Source organism: Glycine max, chromosome 10, assembly GCF_000004515.6.
Source record: "Glycine max cultivar Williams 82 chromosome 10, Glycine_max_v4.0, whole genome shotgun sequence".
In the NCBI taxonomy this organism is placed as follows: domain Eukaryota; kingdom Viridiplantae; phylum Streptophyta; class Magnoliopsida; order Fabales; family Fabaceae; genus Glycine; species Glycine max.
The window spans coordinates 3,015,775-3,030,988 of record NC_038246.2 but is presented as its reverse complement, the minus strand read 5'-3'; the positions used below and the strand labels follow the sequence as shown (position 1 = coordinate 3,030,988).

The window sequence follows — 15,214 nt, the reverse complement described above, 5'->3', positions numbered from 1 at the left end:
TCTAAATCCTGAATCATACAACCTAAATAAATTTTTTTAAATATATATAATTAATGAGATTTTTGGTATAGAGTAATGATATATGAAAATTTTAAGGACTTTGATCCATCAAATATTTGTTTAAGTGTCAAAATCTAACATTTTAAAAAAAATTTAGAAACTAAAAACTTAGTTAATTATATATATATATATATATATATATATATATATATATATATATATATATATATATATATTATTGTGTTGTGTTTTATTCCTAATTTATAGGAAATATAGTAGGAAACATCATAATATCCTATTTATTATATATATATATATAATCGGAAACATTTCATAGCATATTCTTTGATTGATGAGGTAAAGACAAATGAGGAAGCAACGAGGGGACAAAACTCCTCATCTATGTCAAACAAAGAATGTCAAAGCTAGAAAGCATGGAACTTCCACCTTTTCCAACAGATATGTACACGTACGTTGCCTAGCCGCCAAATTACGAAATTAAACTTTGTTTTCCACTTCATCGTTTCCTATATTCTTTCTTTCAGTTCTTGAACCGAAGACTAGTCGATCAGAAATGGGAGCAAACAAAAGTATCCATACTGGAAGATGTTCGTTAATTTCGCTTCAAACTTGTTTTATTAATTTGTCATTTTTTTTTTTGTGCAAGCTAGTCTAGCTAGTTGGTTAATTAATCAACTTTGCATATCATTAATTCATTACCAAGTAATTGCATTCATTATGAAATTTTGTGCATGGCAGCAAAGCTAGACGTTGGAGTTGATTTCACTCGAAAGCTATGTAGTTCTTGCATGCTCTCCCCTCGCAGGTTTTCTTCTACTCAATGCTTCAAACCTAAACTGATAATGTTTTGGTTGAGTTATATATTTTCTGATGATGCATGTTTTTCATGAATACAGGCTATCTAGCATTCTGGTTTCTATGGCTACTGGCAGGTACACGATTTGGTTTGGTTTCTAAATTTTCTATTCACATTTACATCAAATTGGGTACCTATAGTTTAAGTGTAAATACATATAACCAAGTATCTCAATTTCATTCTTCAATGCAGCCTTCGCTTGAAGCACCCTGGCCTATTTTATTTCAGAGATTTGCTTGATATGTCGTGGCACAAGGGGCTGCATGATTCAGACCTATTGCTCACGTATAGGTACCATAGACCTCTACATATTGGTCCCCCGTCTTTAACAATTAAGGTTTGTACTGTTGCATTCTAGCCAATAATTTTTTTCATGAAAACTTATAGAAAAAGAAAATAATAAAAAATAAATAAGTTTTTATTTGGTAAGCATCCTAATTAGAGTCTTAGACTCCTCCGTGATATCTCAAGATATTTTATAAATTTCAATCCTTTGGATTAGTTACGAAATTAATCTTCAATCGGATTTAATCATACTTAAAAATTTTCTGTTCTTTTCAAAAAATATATATATTATGCGAAGATTGAAATATGTTTGTGAATTGAACTATACCTATTAAATAAAAAAGAAATAAGTTTGTTCATAAGTTAAAGCATAAGCTAGTTTATAAAAATGATCTCATGTTAAATTTTTTAAAAGCTTATTTTTAACTAATAAATAAATTAATTTTAAATACAGAAAAAAGTATTTAATTTTTTTCCTTGATAGCATTCAGTTTCACCTGAGGTTGGAATCCATGGAATTCCCATGAACAAGTTTTCACATTCCCTAAGTCGAGGTGTAAGGTTGTCCAAGTTGTCGATTGGGTTTGATTATATTGCGCCTTCAGAATCTGATTCGAGCAAAGCCAAAGCAACCGGTGTATACTTTAAGGTTGGAAGATTTATAAGTTAATGTTGGTTTTCATTAATTCTTGTATTCTTACCTTGCAATCAATATTGTGTGCATTTAAATTGAATTAAGTTCCACATGCATGCCTTTCTCTAATGTAGAGAATATTCTTGGTCATGTTTGTTGGGTTGGAAAAATGATACTAAGATCAATTGTGCAGCGTTTTCACTTTACGCACGATGGAGGCCGCTCTATAAGCACAGATCAAGATGGTTTTCAACTGACTCGCAGGTTGTTGAAATTTATTCGATTCAGTCCTCGGAAAATTGACCTGTTTGATGAATAATTTTGGCTTACCATGATTTTTTTTAAATTTGACGTAGTGGAGGTCCATCTGACAACATAATAGTGATTAGTCAAGAATCTCGTTATGAAGATGAAAGTGATCACGGCTTTACTAACGTAAGTTAACTTCATTGGTAATCCAAAAGTGGGAAATTAAAGTCCTGAAAATTGTTTGGATGAACTTTCCTATAAACACTGGTAGAAGTAAATAAGAAAATAAAAATTAAGTAAATTTCTTCCATATAAGTTAAAAAAATTGCTTATACATGAATTAAAAATTAACTTTGGGAGAAGATGCAAACTTGTAGCCATTATTTGAGGGCAAGTCATATCCAATTTATTAATTAATTACTTGTTTGTATTCAGTTTAGTGTCCAGATGGAACTAGGGACTCCAATTCCACCAATCTTGCTATCCTACTACCGGTTTGAAGTTTCTGCTGCAAGAGGAATTAAACTTGGACCAACAATTTTCTTCTCACGGTGAGTTCTATTTCCACGTTCAGTGCTTATCATGCATCACTGCCTTAGCCACTAGGAAAATGACTGCTGGAAGAAGTTTTATTATGTGTTCAAGTTGTTATCATGCAACATTAATCAAGAGACAAGATATAACGAGGATGATGAACGAGAAATTAATAAATGATCCGAAATTATTACGGTTCCAACTATTTTTTTTCTGGTAAATATTCCAACTAATCTTTACATAACATGTAATAAAGAATTCTCCATTCTTTCTTATAAATTAAAAAACTTGAAAATAGAGTGGTTAGAACTATGGACACTTGGGATATGTTTGTTTTTCCGTTTTCCTATGTGGACACACTTTCCAAATCTCTGTTAAGTTTTGTGAGAAGCAGCAAATTCTTACTTCTGGTTAAATGTCCATTTTGTAGGCTTTTAACGGAAAAAAAAACACACACACTATTAGTTATTTGACTTTGAGACTATCTAATAATTTCTTGTGATAAGCAATATATAGAATGATTCGTACAAAATGATAAATAAACTATACTAATATAAGTGAATGCCAAAAAAGGAAGCACTTGAGACAGTATTTACGCACTTCCAATTTCATTATCTTCTTAATTTTGTAGTAAATCTACGTTTCTATCCGAGAATTAGGTGGTAAAGATAAAGGGTGGGAGAGATAGGTGGTGGATTCCAATCCCCCACAAACAAAAATTAACAAACTAACAAGTAATGATAAATAACATTTGCTGATAAAAAAGAATTAACTGCATCAATTAATTTTCCAGTCTTAATTTTCTGACAGGATGAGTGGTGGAACAGTTATGGGATCCTTTGCTCCATATCAAGCATTTGCAATCGGTGGTCCCAGTAGTGTGCGAGGCTATGGGGAGGGTGCAGTTGGTGTTGGACAGTCGTGTCTGGTATCTACAAGTGAATTGTCAATCCCATTGGTATGATGCTCATTAGTCATCACTTGGCTTGTGCCACAAATAATATTATACTGTTTCTGTATTTTTCATTTTTCTTGTCCACATGATACTCATGTAAACAATGCTGCTGAATTTTTGTTAAGGTTTTAATTTAAATTTATTTTAAGTTTTCTTTTCCCAAGCTGGATTTTTGTTGTATATCAGTTATTATACTTGGAGAAATCTTGCCCGCCAGTTTGGAGTCCTTATATTGATTGTCTTGGAACCTTAAAAATCAACATGGGGCAAGGATTACCAAATTGTGTTAGGTGATCTAGTGAAAGGGGCCAGCCCCTCACAATATGGTGAACCAAGATTCAATTCCTTGAAATAGGTGTCCATAATTAATATCCCACCGCATTTGTAACAGGGAGGGCGAGCCCTGGTGCAGCGGTAAAGTTGTGCCTTGGTGACTTGTTGGTCATGGGTTCGAATCCGGAAACAGCCTCTTTGCATATGCAAGGGTAAGGCTGCGTACAACATCCCTCCCCCATACCTTCGCATAGCGAAGAGTCTCTGGGCAATGGGGTACGAAGTTTTTATTTGTAACAGGATTGCTTCTGAAGACCAAAAAGAAAAATGGGACAATGATTATAGACATTTTTATTGTGAAGATTACTTCTCTGCTTGAGTAAACCTGCCTTCTGCCACTTGTTCTGTTATGCTCCTCAGCTGTATCATAATTCTTCATTCTACTCCAGACTCTCAACATTGTCTTCCTGATTGCTTAATAGTTACTTTTGTTTCCTGATACCATTGGCAAGATGCTATCACTTATCAATCTTGCAGTGAGACATTACATCTTCAGGGGTTTAAATAATTACCAAAATATAAGCTATATTCCATCCTTGATTTGATCATAATTTGATTTTCTCTTGCATCTATAGTAATGATTTAACCAACAAGAAATCTCTTTGCTAGCAAGTTTCACTGTTAGTGACCAAAGCATGGTTTTCATCTGTAGCATAAAGTTCTATAATTAAAAAGCATCTTCATGTCAAGAACAAAACATGATGTGTAATGTTCTAAATAAATTCCCAGTACTTAGATCTTTTTGGCTATTGGCATTATCATATAAGATACTGATTAAAATCTCCATAGATATCCACCGTGACTCCTTTCTAAGCATTTCTTATATTTATCATTTCTACCGATCATTGTTGCTGATCACCTTACATACTCCATTTGCAGAACAAGAAACTAACAGGAGTTATCTTCCTGGACTGTGGATCTGACCTGTGGAGCAGTTATAAAGTTCCCAGTAAGTTTCATTAATATGTTTGGATAACACCAAAAATCAATTCTATTCCTCAAAATCATGGTGATACCATGAAAAAGTAGAAACAATTATGCTACTTTATCTTTACCGTAAAAAAATAATTGCTTATTTCTCATCATGAATCTAATTCAAATACTAACATGCCTAGATCTCTTCAACAATGTTGGCTTTAGATCTTTTTAGCATCACTATCACTTTTTTAACTATCGTTATAGTATGACTATCATTTGTTTTAACTCTCAAGATGTGTTAAATTGCAATGATATCTTAGTTGTTTTAATATTTCGATCCAATGATAATAATTGCAGACAATCCAGGAGAGAGACGTGGTAAACCAGGAATTGGATTTGGGATTGGGGGTGGCATTCGATTCAAAACCCCGTTGGCTCAAATACAAGTTGATTATGCCATTAATGCCTTTCAACAAGGAACTACATATTTTGGAATTAGTGATCTGATTCTGTGAATGCTAACATGGCTTAATGTGGCCAAATTTTCCAGGCTTCTTCATTCTTTAGTTTGTACAAAAAAGCGTTGAATGTTACAAAAATGTTTAAAATCGTGACTCGAGCTTCTTAACATCTTAGTTTGAAGGATTTTTGCTGGTTTTTCAGACAGCAACCTAAGATGCCTAATGTACAGATTCCTCATTCTTTGCAAATTAAGAAAGAAAAAAAAAACTTTGTTTCACTAATAGAGGTAGTCATTAAGCTTCATTAATGCCACCCTTCAATTTGTGTTACAACTTTCTTGCCCTTTGCCCTATGATGTGTTATTGCTAGTGCTAGTCCACGTTTATCGAGTCTTTCTCTCAGGTGTATGATATTCTATTTGGCTTAACCTACTGGAATGTCTTGTCATATTTTAGTTCTATTTTTATTTATAATATTTCATTGGAAAAATAATCTTAATCCTAAAATAGACCCTTTTAAAATATTGTTCATTGCATTTATTTTTTTTATAAAAAAAGTAAAGTCATGGAGATGCATTAATTAATGAGGTAAAAAAATAATAAATTCTTTTTTAAAGATATTTTGTTAACTTTTTAGTTAAAAGAGTCTTCCCAAAATAATTAATGGGTGATATCATTGTTCACTCTATAATATAACTATAAAAGACCATTATTATAGTTAAAAGACAGGTCTATACATTTTTAGGAAACTTAGTGTGTGTTTGTATTATAGAAATCACGCATTTTGAGACATATTAAATGTAATTTTTGTAAGAAATTTTTTTGGCGTTCAATGTGATTAAACGCGAAAACAAACATAGCCTCAAAAGTTGGGTTGAATGACAATAAAAGATATGGGTTATTCACCACACAGGACAACGAGATAGTGTGCCAAAAAGTATTCACATGTTATTTGGTGTTTGCTATATGCATCGCGAGAAAGTTAAGTTACTCTTGGTCAAAAGGGTAAGAAATATGATCATAATCCTTCAATTATAAAGTGTTACCTAAATTGTTAGTCAAACTTAAGTGAGGTAAATTGAGTTTGCCAAAAACTCTTCAACAAGATACTTTTTCTTAAATTGTGAAAGATGTAATTATACAGATGAGAGGAGTGAAAGCCCTAAACAATTCAATTTATAGAGAATAAAGAATAGCAAAATCAATCAAATATGTTATTAAGTATAGGAGTAGAGAATAATGTACCAAAAATTTAATCCGGTTTAGCTATCAGGTGTGAACTACATTTAGTCTTCAAGCCACATTTAAAATGTTTTTTTTTTTATCATTGCGTGAAATATTTATTAATTTTATCAAAAATCTAATTAATTATTTTTAATGTGATCTCTTTTTAATATATATATATATATATATATTTTTTTTTTTATCGGTAAGATTCAAAGTCAAAACTTGAATTTAAATCTATTTCACTTGGACCACGACATAATTTATGACTATATTAAAATATGATGAATAATACCAATTTAACGTTTTTCTTGGGAGGCTCATAGTTACTTTCAAAACAAGACTAGCTGGACAACAGACCCTACAAAAGAACAAGATCCACCTCTTCCATTTTTGAAGACAGGAATTAAGAAAAAATAAAAAAGGAATACTAGACAACACGCATACATTGCCACCTTTTATTATAGTCTTTAACTCAAAGGTAATTACAGTGTTACACTCGTATCGTATATAAACCTCTGCTTCACTCTTCTCCTTCTACTTCTCTTTTTTACACTAAGTTTTTATTTCAACAGAGGTTCGCGTACCTTCTCGAATCTTCCTCTTCCTTTCATATTCAGATCTGAATTTTGTTCATTTATTTTTCTTACAATTTCCTTTGATTAATCGTGGTTTTTATTTTTGTATTTTTTTTTTGGCTAGGAAACGCGATTGAGAATTTGCGAAACGGTGTTGGAATTTGTGATCTGGTGAGCCATGAATGCTAGAAGGTTAGTGTGGATGGAACTCGTGTTTTCTCTCGTTAATATGTGTTCTTTCGAGTTCTGAAAAATTGTGTCGTTCGTTACTCGATTTGGTTACGTTGGGAAATAAATAGTTGTTTGTTACTTCAGATCCGTGGATACGGCGTCGTAGGAGGGTATGGATTTTCTGTCTCGTGACGATTTGAATCGATTGATAAGTGGGATTTGTGTTGTGAATTGCTGTTTGGTGGCTTTGGTTTTTTTAATTTCAAGTTAGAATTGTTTTTTGTGTGGGAGGAGGTTGGTGGACTGGTGAATTGTGGATGAGTTTAGTTTCGGTGCTATTATTGATTTCAAATTCCACTGTTGAATGATTCCAATTGGAATGAATAACAATAGCTTTGATTCTCGGATCAGTGATGACTGAGTTATTATCACTGCCAATCTGGCATGTAGATTCCTGTAACAATATGAGGAGAGATGTTTTATAACTTGACTTGGTCGAATTGTGTTGATTAAATGATTAAACAGTGTTTTCCATGTTCCATATCTCAGCGTATGCTTCCTTGAATGAATTACGAATGCCGTGCTGTATTTTGTTTGTGTTGGATTAGCCCTGTTTTTTATTGTCTATTTATGTTGTCATATGTATTGGAGGCTTCGAGTGGACGTTTTTTCTTCTTCTTTGAGTCGGTTCTTTGAATGTGTCAGAATACTTACAAAATTGAGTGCAGTGGTGATGGACTTGGCATGTTTCCGTCTGCACCTTTACATCATAGCTTAACGCATCTGTTGCCATGGACATGGATACTGAAAATAACAATGTGGTTGATGTTCACAGAGAAACAAGTTTTATGCATGTATTCCCATGTATTCAAAAGACTATGATGAAGATGTGGTTGGATAATGAATATGAGTGTGTAACATAATTGATGAAAATGTCATTCCACTGTTATACTTGTTTAGTGATTATCGAGTGACCTTTTACTGCCCAGGATATAGGTGAGGTGATAAAAGATTTTGTACTCAAATCGAAAGCTTCATTTCTCCTCCCTCATTATTTGGTGGAAAATGTGTTCTGCTGCACTATTCCTAATTTTTATTTCATCAGTTTTAGGGGTTATTTGATCTCTGTTTATAATTTTATTTTTTTAGAAATGTTTAAGTGTATGTGTCTTCCCCCCTGATATCAGAAATGCTGAGACAGCCTTTCTATTTCCTTCTGATTTAATTTATCTATCTTGAATCCTTGATAGTTTATGCACTTATGGAAATGTCAAATGACTCTGATAAGTCTAAAACTGTTCAAATGTCTAGAAGTGAAAATTATCTTGCATGTGTTTATTATCTGACCATCTTGGCTCATATTACCGTTTTGTACATTCTTCTTTCTGTTTCAGAGATGGTCGCAACAACAGAGTTGCTCTTTTTGATGGTATTGAGGAGGGTGGCATCAGAGCATCGTCTCTTTATTCCTCAAGTTCTTCCCATGAAATTGATGAACATGATAATGAACAAGCATTGGATGGATTGCAAGATAGAGTCAATCTGCTTAAAAGAGTAAACATTTCTTGCAACATGCCCTAGATTCCCTGTCTTGTCTTCCTGTATACTAGTAATTGATGCACGCTTTAATTGTTTCTTCATTTGGTTTCATTTCAACTAGTAAGTGAAAGGAAAATTACATTGCAGGATTGCAACCTTCTGGAAATTGGAACATTTTTTTTGTTATGTATATTGCATTGATGCTTGGAAGTGATTCTTTTTTCCTTTCTTTTAGTAATTTTAATTTTCTAGTCTTGTTATTACTCTCCCGTATTATAATTATAATATCCATTTGGTTCTTGAAACCCTTTATAAGATGGATGTAGTTGAATCCTGTAAAGATATTAACAACGTGCAGTTTTCTGATGGTTTAAAATTTTCACTTTATCAACTATAATTGAAGTTTTAATGAGCATAATTGCAACAGTTGTCAGGTGATATAAATGAGGAAGTGGATAGTCATAACCGGATGCTGGATCGTATGGTGCGTACTGTCTATTGCGTTTATTGAAAATATTTGCATTTTCTCTGCTATATCACATTATTTTTTAATAATCTGTTGCTATTTTATATAGGGAAATGATATGGATTCTTCGAGAGGAGTCCTCTCAGGCACTATGGATAAATTCAAAATGGTATGTTGACTTTAAATCTTGAATGCACTAATATACATTTGTTGTCTTCCCTCTCAGGATCAAGTATTATTTATTTTTCCATGTCTTTTTTTAATGATCTTGTGTCATTTTTCAGGTATTTGAGACAAAATCCAGCCGAAGAATGTTTTCACTTGTAGCATCCTTTGTTGTGCTTTTTCTTATAATATACTATCTGACTAGGTAATTGATCTTTCTACGCACTTGTCAGCGTTACTTGTAAGATTTTCCTTTATGTTTGTATAAAGACTTTGCTGTTTCATTTAATCCAACGAGTAATGTCCATATCCAGTTTGTACACCCCAAAAACAAAATCCAGGTTGTTTATATTTTCTCTTTGATTTAGATTATGTATGCTTCATCTATTCTGTAGAAGATTCGTACTCCTCATCCTAATAGCCATTTCGAATGAACTGATTAAACGAACTCATAACCATTAAATCATTAGTTGATATTTTTCATTTTTAATAAATTTGTTTTATACTGTATTATGTAATCACTTTTTTGCTTTGATCAATTTATTCAAGTTGAACTTGAACTGGAAGTATAGCAGTTCTATCCTTTCAGGTTTTAACAACATCATTTGACACAATGAATTTGGATAAAATTAAGAGCTTGTGGTTGTAAAGCGTTTCAGTTCAAAATTGGTAGCAGTGGGACAAGAAAAATTGAAAACCCACACATGCACAGCGAAAGACGAGACAAAAAAAAAAAATGCTTTACAAGTACTCACGCACACTGGAGGAAGAGGAAGAGAATCGAATTTCAAAATTCATTAACTAAATTGATACTCAATGCCCTAGCATTCTATTGCCTCTCATAGGAAAATTTAAACAATAAAACATGAAAAGCTTAATGACTAAGAATAACAAAATACCGGTGCTGCCATCTGTTCAGCCGTAAGATTATTTCTTATTAGTGGTGGGTATTTTTTTTTTCTGCATTTCCCATGTTACTTTTAGAATGATTATTCTGGAAACAATATGGGAAATACAAGAAGAATTCAGGGAGTGCAGAAAGTAATTGCCTCAATGGTGAGATCTCTAAACATGTAACACTTCTTCGCAATCCTTTTTAAGAAAGTTTTATAAGTAGTTATATTCACCGAATAACAAGCCTTGTGACTTTCAATTTTGACTCTTTCAAATAAGAATGTCTAAAATGATCGAAAGGTTTGAAAATTATGAATCTTAATTTATTTTTTTCACTTGACTTAATTGGTTCATCTTAATTGTTATATATCTTTTACATTGTTATTCAATTTATTTCTAGTTTAATCAAATCATAGTTCCTAATACTCTCTTGCAGCAAAATCTGAATGGTAGTTTTCTAGAAAAGCTTCACATGTTCCATTTCTTGAAGAGAATTAATACATGAGAATGGAACCATGAGAGTACGCAGTTTATCTTGAAGTACACAACACTAGACAAGGTTACTGCTGATACGTAACTAATGATGTAACAGAGGGATCTGAAGAAGGTCCTTAAAAATGATCATATTTAGGTTCATTGATCCTGAAAACGGTAAAACACTCAATTGCAACTTGGCAACATTCAAAGGGAAGCATTCACAATTTATTTTTTTCTTTTAGGAGTGTAAATTCAACCCTTTTCTGAAATGTAAAATCTGTATATGCATATTTGGCATTTGAAATAGGCAAACCAAAACGCAATTAAATTAGTACTAAGTATGTCCCTGCAGCCAACTCGAGGGAATATACGTAGCTGGAAATCGGAGCAAACCCAAGACGAATACAATCAACATTGAACCACAATCTCAGCTACCCTTTAAAAATAGTACTAAGCTTCTTAATAACTTATCTGCTTATTACTCATGAATCACTAATTTATGTTGATAATATTAAAAATGATACTATCTCACTACACTCTGCTAAGTGCTAAAGAGTAAGAACATGGTTTTAATTAAACTGGAGTCCGCAACCACAATTGCGACCACAATGTCAATATATTTTCCTGCAATTGTCTGTAATGTAAATGTTTTCTGCCTCACCACAATCGCAATTTAAAACCACGAATAAGAACTTAATTGACGGATGAGACATGGTTAATTAGGCCTAACTTCTGTTCCTTCAAGAATGAAACCACCGGGTTTACGTATATGACTCCTTGACTCCACAACATTCATCATCATCATCAGCAGCAGCAGGCCATGGTCTTCTTTTAGGCCTGAATTGAAGTTCCCTAACTGAGTCTTCAACCACCCATCGGTTCTCAAATTAGTAATATTAGTACGTTGTTGTCGCACGAAACTATGACTGCTATGGCTGATGGTCATGAGGCTGAAAAAATCTACTGATAACACCTTAATGGTACTTTAATTTGCTGGCATCGATAAACTTGCAAGAAAAGCTGCATACTGAATATTTGGGGACAAGATATATACTGCACTTTATCACGCTATAAATGCAAAAAAAGGGGTGCATAGGGCAAACCGTAGAAACTTCTTGGAACCTGGCATGCATGCAATACATGAATGGCATCTATATATATATCTGACATGAGTCAAACAGTAAAACCAAAAGGAAAAAGGTGAATGAAACCTGACCAGGACTCTGACAAGCTTCTCTAATGGCAGCGACATTTGAAGTTGGCACCGAGATCTCTGCGGGAAAACAAGCATGTAACATTTCTTCCCCGTCCTTTTCTCCAATTGAAAGCTCTGCACGTATTAATTCCAGCGGCAAAACACAATTTATTTAAGATATTTGATCAAAAGCAGTCTCTCTAAACCATATGGTTTTAAATTACGGTTGGTCACGTTGTGATAAGCTAAAAAAACCTTTACATTATGTTCACAGTTTGATAATAAGTGTATCAAATATTCAAATAATAAAGACTTAGATGTTCGAGTATCGATTTCCACGTGAACTTTGTTTTGGATAATTTCTAATTTATAAGGGAAAAGATGAGACAAGGTAAAAAAAAATTAAAAGAAACATGAAATAATAGATAAAAAGAGACAAAAGATATACAAGAGAATTCAATGGGATGAGAATGTTAGGACCTAACATGTCTTATTTGTCTAAAATGATTATTTGAAATTTTTCTTATCAATTAGGTGAATTTTTCCTACCCATATCTATTAGAATACTTGCTCCGATGTATGAGGATGACAAGCTTATCTTACCCACCCATCTCCCAAATGTCTTTGCAAAGAATAAATAAATAAGATGCATGAAGTTCTAATTCTAGATGTTTGCTTTGATGCATAGGCATAATGCAATCATTCTATGTCTAACAATTATTTTATTAAGATACTCTTTCCTTTTAGTTCCATTAAAAATTATCATCTGTGACTAATTCTTAAACTGCAAGACCTTCATTGGATTTCTATTAAGGGATTACCCTCTGTCGAACATCTAATCCCCAAAATGATACACGAATGAATCATGCATGAAATTAAGAAAAGATAATAGGAAAGAAAACACTTGTTTATAATTGTTAGATATGAAGTGTATAATATATTTGTTGGCTTTTTAGATTTGTCAGACCTTAACCAAGAGTTTGGCTTCTGATAACCATAAGAGACCTAACACTATAAAAGGAGTATAAGAATTGATGAAGGAGAAGAAATGATAAAAAGAAAATAGAAAATGATAAAAGAGAAAAAAGAAAGTGTGGTTCTGTTTTCTGAAACTTTTTCATTTTTAATCCTTCATTCTTATGTAAGAAGTCATAAATAAGAAAAATATCATGTAAGCAGTTAAATAAATATTTTTAAAAATATTTTTATTATAAAAAATAATTCATATTTAACTGTTATCACATTATATGATCATAATTACATCCTGATACATTCAGGGAGTCTCAAAATACTTGTTGCAGCCGTACTTAAGTACCCAGCTACAATTTAAAACCATTCTCCGAACCAATAGTTAATGATATTTTTTTTTGTTATTGACAAGTATTAATGGTTAATTTCTAATTTTTTGTTATGAGATGATCGAATCCGGTGCAATTTAACACCATTCCCTTTTGAAACCACATCAGGGCCCTCTTAGTCCAATTGTGGATTCCTTCCCCACTGCGAATTCGGTCAAATCACCCAGTCATCGAGCCTCTCTCTATTCTCGACAGGAAATGGGATAATTCATCCTCCACCAGAATGGTCAGGCTAGGCACCCGAGGAGACAATCTGTGAACGTTGGGACACCTTGACCACCCTACACAACCTTGCGGACAAGGTTGTTTTTCCAGGGAGGGTGTTGATAGCAATACAGTGCAGGACAACAGCAACAATGTGGAGCAAGCCAATAGTAGGCCCAAGAGGATCAGGAAGAAGCCCACTTACCTTCAGGATTTTGTGTAATTCATACCAGAAGAATATTCCTTGTTGTTGTGTCGTTATAACCAACTTGGTTATGGCTCCTAATTTTATCATGCTTGGTTTTCCCCTGCGTTCTGTTTCCTTTTGCATCTGGCCTTATATGGCTAAGCTTATCTTCTACTGTATCAGTATAAATACCACCATCAGATGAATTAAACAGTAGAAAAAGTTTATCATTTACGTATCATATATGTAGCACAAAGAATGAATTAGATCAAATACTAGTAAAATAAAAATGAATACCTGGACTCTGGCATTGTCATGTCACCCTGAGGCCAACTAGAGTAGGAAAACAACATGTCCAATTCAAAGCTCTACATTCATTAATTAATTTCACTCACACAACAACACTATTTATTTAACATAATATTCCATTAAAAACATAGAGTAACAGCTTTGCTGTCCATAATGTCGAATTCAGCGGCAGAACAAAGGCCTTGGAAACGAGAGAGTCTGCATGCATCCACAGGAGTGGTGTATGACAATATTTTTGCTATTCGTGCAACTTCGTCATGCTTCTTTTCCCTCCCGTTGGAGAGATATCGAAAATGTAATGTGGAGCTAATAAACCTTCCACCGTAGATGCTTGTATTTAGGGTTTTGGCTGAATAATGATTAATATCCTATAATTAAAATAAATATGATTTTTAATTTAATAAATCTTTAACAGATTTGTTTGTTGCATAATTTTTTTATTTTTAAATTAAAATATTTTAATTTAGGCATTCCATTGTATAATTTGTACAGCACAAATAAGAATATTTTGAGAAGAAATTCACTTAAACTCACTGGGGGTGTGAATAGCAAAACGAGGTCAGAGTAACAATTTCCCTAATTAAAATTCAGTGGCAAGAAAAAGACCCATTCTACATTATAAGTCTGGTGCCACACCCCCAAATGGGTAATTACTTAAGGCATGTCTTTTTTTGCTTGGTACACCCCTGAAATTCCCAATATTCCCCTTTTACCCTTCTTCTTCCGAGTAAACACTAGTTCTCTCTCTCTTCCAAACCTCCATAACCACCACACCCTACCTCCACCCAACGCCACCTCCACACCACACCAAACCCACCACCATGCTCCCACCCAACCGCCTGCTACTGCCATGTGCATTATTGTGACGTTAAAACATCAGCACCATATCACCCTCGTATAGTTTTGAATTGAGTAGTCCATATGCAAATGTATTACAGATTGCTCAATCCTTAATACATAAAAATGCATTATGGACTGAGCAATCCATAATACATAATGCACACCTACTTACCTTCAAGTGTGTCTTTTGCAGTGCCTTCAATGAACGAGGCTGCTACAATAACGAGGTTGAGCATGCGACAAAGGGTATGCAAAATGAATGGCAAAAATGTCTCTTTAAGGTGTTAATTATTTCTTAGAAGGCGCATCAAGAAAATTTGACCCTAATGTAGCACTTTCAGAAAATTTGACCAACATTTGC

The 15,214-nt window shown here is 33.3% G+C and overlaps 2 protein-coding genes across 3 annotated transcripts; both read left to right on the top strand.

The window, feature by feature from the left end:
• Positions 1 to 505: 505 nt before the first annotated feature.
• Positions 506 to 5,626, top strand: LOC100820500 (outer envelope protein 39, chloroplastic). The gene is made up of 11 exons (XM_006588610.3): positions 506 to 608; positions 760 to 826; positions 918 to 953; positions 1,070 to 1,214; positions 1,647 to 1,811; positions 1,990 to 2,060; positions 2,153 to 2,231; positions 2,481 to 2,596; positions 3,390 to 3,537; positions 4,747 to 4,816; positions 5,143 to 5,626. The coding sequence occupies exons 1-11, from the start codon at positions 575 to 577 to the stop codon at positions 5,298 to 5,300; spliced, it is 1,089 nt and encodes a 362-aa protein (XP_006588673.2). The 5' UTR covers positions 506 to 574; the 3' UTR covers positions 5,301 to 5,626.
• A 1,244-nt stretch (positions 5,627 to 6,870) lies between these two features.
• LOC100500028 (uncharacterized) lies at positions 6,871 to 9,715 on the top strand. Of its 2 annotated transcripts, none has more exons than XM_014762526.3 (6): positions 6,871 to 6,951; positions 7,173 to 7,240; positions 8,614 to 8,773; positions 9,186 to 9,242; positions 9,334 to 9,393; positions 9,509 to 9,678. In XM_014762526.3, the coding sequence occupies exons 2-6, from the start codon at positions 7,227 to 7,229 to the stop codon at positions 9,596 to 9,598; spliced, it is 381 nt and encodes a 126-aa protein (XP_014618012.1). In that variant the 5' UTR covers positions 6,871 to 6,951; positions 7,173 to 7,226; the 3' UTR covers positions 9,599 to 9,678. The 2 variants fall into 2 exon arrangements, with proteins under 2 accessions (XP_014618012.1, NP_001235813.1); NM_001248884.1 differs by lacking the exon at positions 6,871 to 6,951 and adding an exon at positions 7,023 to 7,047 and having other exon boundaries at positions 9,509 to 9,715.
• Positions 9,716 to 15,214: the final 5,499 nt, after the last annotated feature.